Genomic DNA, 9,934 nt, shown 5'->3' with positions numbered 1-9,934 from the left:
AGCACAAGGGAAGCTGGTTTAGAAGGTACCCACCCTGTACCTGAGCAAAGCTCGGCCTGTAGCGAGTGGCTCAGCTCTTATGACATCAGGTAAGTAGGAATGGACCTGGGTTACTCCCTCGTACCATTAGTTTGCTTAGGCTTTGGCTCTAGGATGGTATTTTGCTATTTTTCATATCTTCCCCATGGCTTATGTGCCAGGTAAAATATACATTCCGTAGCCCACACAAACCTGTATTTGAGGGAAGAAGCACAAAGCTGGTGCTGCTGTGGCCCTTTGTGTGCAACTGGGGTCCAGGTGGCCCCCCACAGCCTGTCTGCTGGGAAAGGAGCAGGCACAGGGGCACTGTGGGGGAGGACAGGTGGGAGGCATGTGCTGCTGCCCCGTTTCCTGTTTGCTCAGCTCACTCCAGGGCTTGTCTCTGACAGGGCCAACCAGCCCTGTGGTCCCTGGGTGCAGCAACACAGGATACAGCTACACAAACATCACATTACAAAGGGACCCTTCTACCATTCCTCCCCCCCCCTACACTCCCACCCTCGTTTCCTGCTTCCTGAGCTGCCTTCTACCCCTGAAAGTAAAGTGTTTGTGCCCCTGCACACACCTCTGCTGTGGGCTGCGTCCTTGCACTGTCTCTGGTGATGTCTACTAGATTGCACAAGCAAGCTCTTCAGCTTGGACTGGATCCATTTCTGTGCACATGGAAAAAGCAGCAAAAACATTAGGTTCTTAATATGGACAAACAGCAGTGGCAAACCAAGGTCTGAGCACTACTAAAAGATCCTGTAAGGGAGGAATGTTCACCATAAAGTGGTGGAACAGTGTGTGTCCTAGTGCTGCCTTTATGCCTTCCTCCACAAAGGGAAACAAGTGGCAGGAGCTTCCTGGTGTGTCTAGCAAGTTTCTTGACCGTGAAAAAGCCAGGCCTCAAGCATCACTACCCTTACTTCTCCGAGGACACCCTTGTATCCCCCCTGCAACCACTACAGGCTTTCTGTGTCTGCTTTTGCAGGAAACATGTTCTGCTAGCTCTATCTTGTGGCCACTGCAGGAAATTCGTACTGAAAGAACAAATTTTAGCATGAACAGCTCATTTTCCTCAAGTATTCTGCAGTCACTTATAGGCACTAGATCCTTCCATTAGGTGGCTGGTGTTAAGTGAGGGTATTTCACCACTCACTGTGGCTCCCAGCTATGTGGGTGCAGCCCCGTGTTGGCAGGACACGCGTTGCTTCCAGGCCCAACGATAAAGGGGGCACTTGTGGAAGCATGGCTACATGGGCGGGGGCACATGGACATTCAGGAGCTCTGCTGAGCTGTCAAGGACAGACCGACCTTGGCAAGAGCTTTTGCACAAAAACAGGACGTTGTGGTTAAGTAGAATGAGGAAGTAGGCTCGGTAAGTTGGGAATTCTTGCAACTGTAACTTTTGTGAACCAATCAGGTATTGACAATCATGAATATTGATGAGCAGCCACAATATAACACGTGCCTTCTGATGAATAAACAAAGCTTGCCTATCAACCATATTGGCTGTGCGAGTCTTCCCTCCAGCAAGGAATAGCGACAGGCACTGAATGGACACAGGGCCAGAGCAGATGGGATTCCACATCTTCTAATAAATAAAACTTGAAGCCATCTCCTGCGTCTGTAGCAGAGAGGGTCTGCCCTGTTCCTGAACACAGCTCATCTCCAAAGAGCCTCGTACTGGAGACTTGGCAGAGCTTGGCTGCTCAGCCAGAAAGCAGTGCCAGAGGTTAATAGGTAAATGCTCCTTGGGAGGAATGTGTCCCTGTACTTTCCTACCCAAAGGAACAATTTCTCTAAGGCCACTTTTACGCTCCTGTGGATTTTGCTCCAGAGTTTCTTACCCGATGGCTTTTGCAGCAGCTGCCTGCTGGATGTACACCAGCGCAGGCTCCTTAAGGCAAAGTGCAGCTGGGTCTGTGAGAGGAACATAGAAAGGTGAGAATGGTGCTTTGAAACGCTTCTAAGATGTTAGAAGGGAGGGGAGGTGGAATTACACGGGTAGCATGACAGGAAGATGTTCTTTTCTTCAGGAAACGTGCCTTGGGGAAACCCTGTGGCTGTGCATCATATGTAGTTCCCCGCACAGTTCTGTGCGTGTGATGCCTGTGGCAGCACGGCCGTGGTTCTTGGAGCCTGCGCCACTGCAACCAGCTCTCGGAGTCAGGAAGGGAACATCTGCAGCTAGAAGTGTTCCTTGTCCTTGGAGGCTTGCAGACTGGGCAAGCAGTGCTTCAACCTGGGCAGCCCTTGCTGCTGTTCCCTCCCTGCACCTCCTCCCAAACGGTCACAGCCCTGCAGAGGGAGGTGAGGGAGCTCAGGACAAACCTTTCCTAGTTGTCCTGGCAGGCCAGAGGCCCTGGTCAGCTCTTTTACCTCTGGCAGACCCGTTGCGGCAGGTGAACGCTCTCTCCCTGGGCAACATAAGAAGTGTAATCAGATCCTTCAGCAGGGATGGATAGACCTTGAGAGCCACGTGCACCTTCAGCAGTCAGACGGCTGGGGGAAAAAGGAGCTGCTGTTAGCACAGGATTTGCATTTCGGACAGGTTTTTGGAGAGAGGCAGGGATGTGGGAATGCTTGTCGCAGCAAGGACTCTGCGTAGAAGAGGCAACAACAACCACTCCAACACCACATGGGTGGCAACTGATGGCCACAGGGGTGACTACAGCCACTGAGCAGCTCATTCTGTCTTTGACCAGAGAAGGGGAAGGCATCTTCTCCGAAGTGGAGCCTCAAAAGAGGGATGGAGCACCTCCTATATGAGGACAGGCTGGGAGAGTTGGGGTTGTTCAGCCTGGAGAAGAGAAGGCTGCAAGGAGACCTTAGAGCATCTTCCAGTACTGAAAGGGGCTCCAGGAAAGCTGGGGAGGGACTTTCTACAAGGTCATGGAGTGATAGGAATGGCTTTAAATTGGAAAGGGGAAGATTCAGATGAGATATTAGGAAGAAATTCTTCACAATGAGGGCGGTGAGGCACTGGCACAGGTTGCCCAGAGAAGCTGCTGCCCCATCCTGGAGGCGTTCAAGGCCAGGCTGGATGAGGCTTGGAGCAACCTGATCCAGTGGGAGATGTCCTGTCCATGGCAAAGAGGTTAGAACTAGATGGGGCTTTATTGTCCCCTCCCAAAATCGATTTTCGTTCTATCTTTTACTAGCGTTGGGGCAGCTCCACCGAAATGGAGCCTCAAAAAATTTTTCGACACTCGTAACTGTTCCTCTCCACGGAAATCTTTAGTAAAAGGCGAAAGATTTATACGATCTGAAGAGAAACCAGAGTATACTCTATGCTCCGCCCCCGCAGCATCCCCCGCCGGCCCCGCTCCGCTTTGGTCACGGCGAGGGAACACACATATACGTATGTATGTGTGTGTATATATATATATACACACACATATATATATATATAAAATATACACACACACCCCCCATCCCTACACCCGCGCCCCCCTCGTCCCGCAGCCCCAGCGGCCCCGGCGCCGGACGCGTGGAGCTCGGGGTATGCAAATTAGCAGCATGCTAATGAGCGGCGCGCTAATGAGGCAAGCGGTAACGAGATGAACAGTAACGAGGCGAAGCTGAGGGGAGGGGTGAGGGGCAGGGGCACAGCCAGAACCGCCACGGCTCGGATATTTTTATTTTACAATTCAGCGCTGAATTGGATGCCCTTCTAAAAAAAGGCATAACCTCTTACAAAAGCAGTGGGTGTATATATACTAGTTTTAGACAAAGAACCATATAAATCTTCAAAGAATACTCATTATTTTTTGGATTATCCCACCATGTCTGGAAACTTCCTTCAGGTTATCTCTTGACCTAAAACAACTACATCTTGCTAGACAACTAAACATCACGTCTGGAGATTTGTCTGCATGTTATCTTTCGATACAAGACAGATTTATATGACAAGATAATTAAACATAGAATCATAGAATCACCAGGTTGGAAAAGACCCACCAGATCATCGAGTCCAACCATTCCTATCAATCGCTAAACCATGCCCCTCAACACCTCGTCCACCCGTCCCTTAAACCCCTCCAGGGAAGGTGACTTGACCCCCTCCCTGGGCAGCCTCTGCCAGTGCCCAATGACCCTTTCCATGAAAATTTTTTTCCTAATGTCCAGCCTGAATCTCCTCTGGCAGAGCTTGATGCCATTCCCTCTTTTCCTGTGCCCTGTCACTTGGGAGAAGAGCCCAGCTCCCTCCTCTCCACAACCTCCTTTCAGGTAGTTGTAGAGAGCAACGAGGTCTCCCCTCAGCCTCCTCTTCTCCAGGCTAAACACTCCCAGCTCTCTCAGCCGTTCCTCATACGGCCTGTTCTCCAGCCCCCTCACCAGCTTCGTTGCTCTTCTCTAGATTCGCTCCAGAGCATCAACATACAAAGCAGCTGCAGCAAAACTTATTAATTCTGACATCGGGGAAGTTGTGGCTGCCCCATCCCTGGAGATGTTCAAGGCCAGGTTGGATGGGCATAAGAGCAGCGTGACCTAGTGGGACTTTATGCGTGGAACAGGGTGATTTCAAACAACCCAAACACACTCCACTCTGAATATCTTGATCTAATTTTTTTACCAGAAAAAGAGCAGCTCCACCGAAATGGAGCCTCAAAAAATTTCTCGACACTCGTAACTGTTCCTCTCCACGGAAATCTTTAGTAAAAGGCGAAAGATTTATGCGATCTGAAGAGAAACCAGAGTATATCCTAACTCTCCCCCAGAGATGTACCCATTCCTGGCTGTTGCCCTACAGGATACGGCGACCTCCTACCCCCCCCCCCCCCAACCCCCATCCCCACCACGTCCCCCGGGTTCATGTGGCTACAAAGCCCCTGTGGATCGAGCCCACAGGGTGCCGGGGTGCTAGTGGCCTGCGGGCCAGCACGGGTCTGCCCCGCTCAGCAACCTGGGTATGGTAATCAGAGAGCTCTGGGGCGGGGCATGCTAATGAAGCGGGCAGGCTAATGAGGCGGGGAAGCTGATGAATGGGCCAAGGGCGGAGCGAGAGGAGGGGCAGGATCCCGGTAACCGCCGGCACGGAGCTCATCGATTAACCGGCGAGGGGAACGAGGTTCCGGTAGAAGGGGATGCTCATCGCTCCGTTATCCTCCCACTGGATCAGGCTGCTCCAAGCCTCATCCAGCCTGGCCCTGAACTCCTCCAGGGATGGGGCAGCCACAGCTTCCCTGGGCGACCTGTGCCAGTGCCTCACCGCCCTCATTGTGAAGAATTTCTTCCTAATATCTCATCTGAATCCTCCCCTTTCCAATTTAAAGCCATTCCTATCACTCCATGACCTCGTAGAAAGTCCCTCCCCAGCTTTCCTGGAGCCCCTTTCAGTACTGGAAGATGCTCTAAGGTCTCCTTGCAGCCTTCTCTTCTCCAGGCTGAACAACCCTAACTCTCTCAGCCTCTCCTTGTATGGGAGGTGCTCCATCCCTCTTTTGAAGCTCCACTTCGGGGGAGCTGCCCTCTCCTTCTCTGGTCAAAGACAGAATAAGCTGCTCAGTGGCTGTAATCACCCCTGTGGCCATCAGTTGCCACCCATGTGGTGTTGGAGTGGTTGTTGTTGCCTCCTCTACGCAGAATCCTTGCTGCGACAAGCATTCCCACATCCCTCCCCATTTAAAGCCATTCTCCCTCATCCTACCACTCCCTCTCCTCGTTAAACGTCTCGCCTCAGCTTTCTAATACCCTGTCCCGTTACGTGGAAGCCGCTCCAAGCTCATCCATGAACCCGTGTTAAAGTCATAGAATCACCAGCGTGGAGAAGAGCTGTTGGGTCATCGACTACAACCATTCCTATCTGCCCCTAAACCACATCCCTGAGCACCTCGCCTACCCATCTTCTAACCCCTTCCAGGGGTGGTGACTCCACACCCTCCCTGCGCAGCTGTTCCAGTGCCTGATGACCTTTTATGTGCAATTCTTTTTCCTGATATCCAGCCTGAACCTCCCCTGGCGGAGCTTGAGGCCATTCCCTCTCATCCTTCCCCTGTCCCTTGGGAGAAGAGCCCAGCTCCCTCCTCTCCACAACCTCCTTCCAGGTAGTTGTAGAGAGCAATGAGGTCTCCCCTCAGCCTCCTCTTCTCCAGGCTAAACACCCCCAGCTCTCTCAGCCGTTCCTCATAAGGCCTGTTCTCCAGCCCCCTCACCAGCTTCGTTGCTCTTCTCTGGACTCGCTCCAGAGCCTCAACATCCTTCTCGTGGTGAGGGGGCCTGGAATTAAACTCAGGATTCGAGGTGCCGCCTCCCCAGGGGCAAAATCGCCTCCCTGGCGCTGCTGTTCTCACCTGCTGTCTTGCCCACAACACCCACGCTTCCCCAAACCCTCTTTCCTCTAATATAATTCAAGTCTATTTTTCACCATCCAAGGGGCAGCTCCACCGAAATGGAGCCTCAAAAAATTCCTCGACACTCGTAACTGTTCCTCTCCACGGAAATCTTTAGTAAAAGGCGAAAGATTTATACGATCTGAAGAGAAACCAGAGTATAACCACTACGTTCTTCGCCCATGTACCCACCCGACGCTGTCCCTATCTAGAACATGGCGACGTCTCCACCCCCTCCATCCCCCCGCCTTCCCCACATGCTCCCACATCCTAGATAGCTCCGCGTGTTCCCGCCGTTCTGGTCCCGGTGGCACCGGGAGTAACGAGGAGGCGGCACCGCGTCGGTGGCAGCGGCCCGCGAGGCACCCTGGGTACGCGCAGGGGATGAATGTTAATGAGCTCATGCTAATGAGGCGCCCGCGGCTGCGCCCGGCCGGTCCCGCCGCGCGGGGAGGGGCTTCGCGTTAATGGCTCCTTAAGGCCTTCCAGGCTGGATAACCCCAACTCTCTCAGGCTGTCCTCATAGCAGAGGTGCTCCAGCCCTCTGATTATCGTCATGGCCTCCTCTCGACCCGTTCCAACAGTCCTTATCCTTCTTGTGTTGAGGATTCTAGAACTGGACAGGATTCCAGGTGGAGTCTCACAATGAATGTATATTTACTGCAAACAACCTGGTCCCAGAGACACAGAGCCTTGGGATCTCTTACAAACACCCTAATATCTGCCTAGACATGCAGATGTTTAATATCTTCTGAGGCTGAAGGAACTGGGGGTGTTTAGCCTGGAGAAGAGGAGCCTGAGGGGAGACCTCATCGCTCTCTACAGCTACCTGAAAGGAGGTTGTGGAGAGGAGGGAGCTGGGCTCTTCTCCCAAGTGACAGGGGACAGGACGAGAGGGAATGGCCTCAAGCTCCACCAGGGGAGGTTCAGGCTGGACATCAGAAAAAAAAAATCACAGAAAGGGTCATTGGTCACTGGAACAGGCTGCGCAGGGAGGGTGTGGAGTCACCTTCCCTGGAGGGGTTTAAAAGACATGGATGAGGCGCTGAGGAGCATGAGTTGGTGATTGATAGGAATGGTTGGACTCGATGATCCAGTGGGTCTTTTCCAACCTAGTGATTCTGTGATATACAAACATCCTGGCTTCTGCTCAAGGATGCAGACACTTAGTCTTAAGAAATGATGAACTCGGTGGTTAATCGACTCAAGGTTGAGAACTTGTGGTGAAATAAGGAAAGGGATACCAGTGAGGGAGAATTCATGAGTGTTTAAGGATTATTGGAAGGACATCCTTGGATGGGGCCTTGAGCAGCCTAGTCTAGTGGGTGTTTATGCAAGCGGGAAGCCTGGCACTGAGATGCCAACAGTGCTGCTAAGGGCCCCTCAGTTGATCCTGCTGCTTTGCCTCTCTTGGAGGAGGCAGGAATCATCCCACAACCTCTGACAACATAATACAAACTACAGAATAACTAACCGAGTTTGGCTTCTACTGCCCAGGAGAAAAAAACAGGAAAAAAAATAACCCCATTGCAACGCTCTTTCAAAAGATAGGAGCCACAAAACCCTCCCAGCCCAGAGGGGAAGTCTGGGAAAGCCTGCAGGAGGTAAACATTGCAGGTAAGATTGGAAACTGGTTTGTGGTTTAAACCAGAGCAGTTGCAACCAGTGGGACAGCAATATCACATCAAAGGAAATGCCTGTAAAGAAACCGAGCTCATTAAAAACTGAGAAAGGGGATGAAATGCAGCCACTCAACAATAGCCAAGACTCTGAACTCTTTCGCTGCAGCAATCTGCAGGCTGGCAGGTGGAGGGAAGGGAGTGGCTCAGCGCGGCAAGCAGCCCTAAGGGCCAGAGGTCAGGGAGAACATCCTTGCCTGAGCTAGGAAAAAGAACGAATGGACATGCTGCCTACCATAGCTTTCACAAATGATCTCCTTATGCTCTCTGCCAGTGTCTGCGACGAGCTGCAGCAGCTTTACAGACTCCCTTTTGTCCTCTTCTTTCAGGTGGTTCAGCCCTAGTATTTCCAGGAGAATCAAGACTCCTCCAGTCTCCAGAAATTCGATAACATATCTGTGTCTGCAAGGACAGGGGGAACAAAGCCAGGAGCATCACCTGCCTTGGAGCCTGTTTTCCTCTGTCAGCACGCTGTTCTCCGGGGGACCATCACCTGCTGCCCCGCTGCAGTGGGTGCGTGGTGCCCAGGGAGTGAGCACAAGGAGGCCCAGCCTGGACTGCAGAGGCAGATGCCCGCCAGCAACACATTTTGTTGCCAGCCAGTCACCAGCTCCCGTTTTACCCTGTGCTCATTTCAGATATTGAACCTCAGGCACACACAGTCCTCTCTCAGATCCTCACCACACTCCTTCCACATTTTGCCAGTGACCTGGTGGCTCTGGAGTTGTCCACAAGCAGTGGATTTGCTTTTGGGAGCATTTGAAACTTGTACCATAAGCCTCACTGGGACCTGCCTCGCCTGAAACGCTTACACAGCTCTCCCAATAGATGGCCAAGAACTTGTTTTTTTTTTTTTTTATCTCCTCAGCCCCTCACCCTTGTGTGTCTTCCCCATGGCACCTCGCACGCGGTGACCTTCTACACTCACCCACTTGCAGCAGATAGGAAGATGCCAATGGACTTGAGCAGCTTGTTGAGGCATGTGCTGTACCTGTAGCTGTTTGACAAGGCTAAGGAGAGATTTACAGACCATTGTGGTGTCCCCCAGGCTGCCTTTGGCAATGTGGAGCTCTGAAGTGTCTGAAGTGAGTGCTCTGTCTGTGAGAAAGCATGGACCTTCCTCTCACAGGCGCACAGAGGCAGCACGCTCATCCCAATATGAGAAAAAACTCTACTTCCAGCTCCCCGAGAGACAGGTTACATGACTTTCCCTTCAGCTCCATCTATAGACAGCCAGTTCTTTTTAACCCTGCAGAACATGGCTGGGTATGGATGTCTCCATACAGAAGCGTATTCTTTAAACAAATGCTTAGTAGAGAACTTTCCCATCCTCTCCATCCCACCACAACGTGCCACCTCCAGCTGTCCAAGGAAAGAGATACGTCACCCTGAGCCACGCTGTTAAGCGAGCCAGAAATAAACTGGCTCCCTGGGAGAACTCCAGCTCCAGCTCTTGTTCTGTCTTGCCATCATGGCATTCAATGAAGTTGTCCAGGATGTGGCTTCGAGCAGCTTTGTGGGCATTGTCCCATTTCTGCAAGAAAACCCGGAGCTTCCTGGTGGCTTCCTGTTCTTTGTCAGAAGCCATGATCTCTTCTGCCTAGAGAAAAGTGAGAAAGAAGTTAAAAATGGGCTTTGAAGGTAGAAAAAGTCTGTACTAAGGAATTGTCACCAGAATCACATTTAGCATCTTTAGCACATAATATTAAAAAACTTACTAGCCATTAATTTAACCTCATTTTCCTTTATACTTCTTTCAGACAGGAAAACTGAGGCAAAAGCGAGTTCCTGGTATGTATGAAGCCACAAAATGAGACTGTGACAGACTTGAGATTCATTTCCAGGGCAGGTGGAGCTCTCTGCTCTGATAATAAAGTCATTTTGATGTTACCCATTCTC

General features: G+C 51.5%; 2 protein-coding genes and 3 non-coding genes across 5 annotated transcripts in view; all 5 read right to left on the bottom strand.

Moving 5' to 3' along the window:
• Positions 1–9,934, bottom strand: part of RPS8 (ribosomal protein S8) — a 145,746-nt gene that overhangs the window by 27,053 nt on the left and 108,759 nt on the right. The gene's annotated exons all lie outside the window — the stretch shown is intronic.
• ARMH1 (armadillo like helical domain containing 1) lies at positions 190–9,623 on the bottom strand. The gene is given in 11 exon segments (XM_069862189.1): positions 190–231; positions 605–658; positions 661–717; positions 805–904; positions 1,181–1,273; positions 1,872–1,944; positions 2,404–2,509; positions 6,614–6,723; positions 8,271–8,437; positions 8,964–9,032; positions 9,418–9,623. Coding segments are annotated over 11 exon segments (1,077 nt in total).
• LOC138723804 (U5 spliceosomal RNA) lies at positions 3,195–3,309 on the bottom strand. Its single transcript, XR_011337930.1, has one exon. It is a non-coding gene; the product is annotated as a U5 spliceosomal RNA (small nuclear RNA).
• LOC138723810 (U5 spliceosomal RNA) lies at positions 4,613–4,727 on the bottom strand. Its single transcript, XR_011337936.1, has one exon. It is a non-coding gene; the product is annotated as a U5 spliceosomal RNA (small nuclear RNA).
• Positions 6,404–6,518, bottom strand: LOC138723811 (U5 spliceosomal RNA). The gene has a single exon (XR_011337937.1). It is a non-coding gene; the product is annotated as a U5 spliceosomal RNA (small nuclear RNA).

Source organism: Phaenicophaeus curvirostris, chromosome 8 (assembly GCF_032191515.1).
Source record: "Phaenicophaeus curvirostris isolate KB17595 chromosome 8, BPBGC_Pcur_1.0, whole genome shotgun sequence".
NCBI classification, from domain to species: domain Eukaryota; kingdom Metazoa; phylum Chordata; class Aves; order Cuculiformes; family Cuculidae; genus Phaenicophaeus; species Phaenicophaeus curvirostris.
This window is presented reverse-complemented; position numbering and strand designations above follow the sequence as displayed.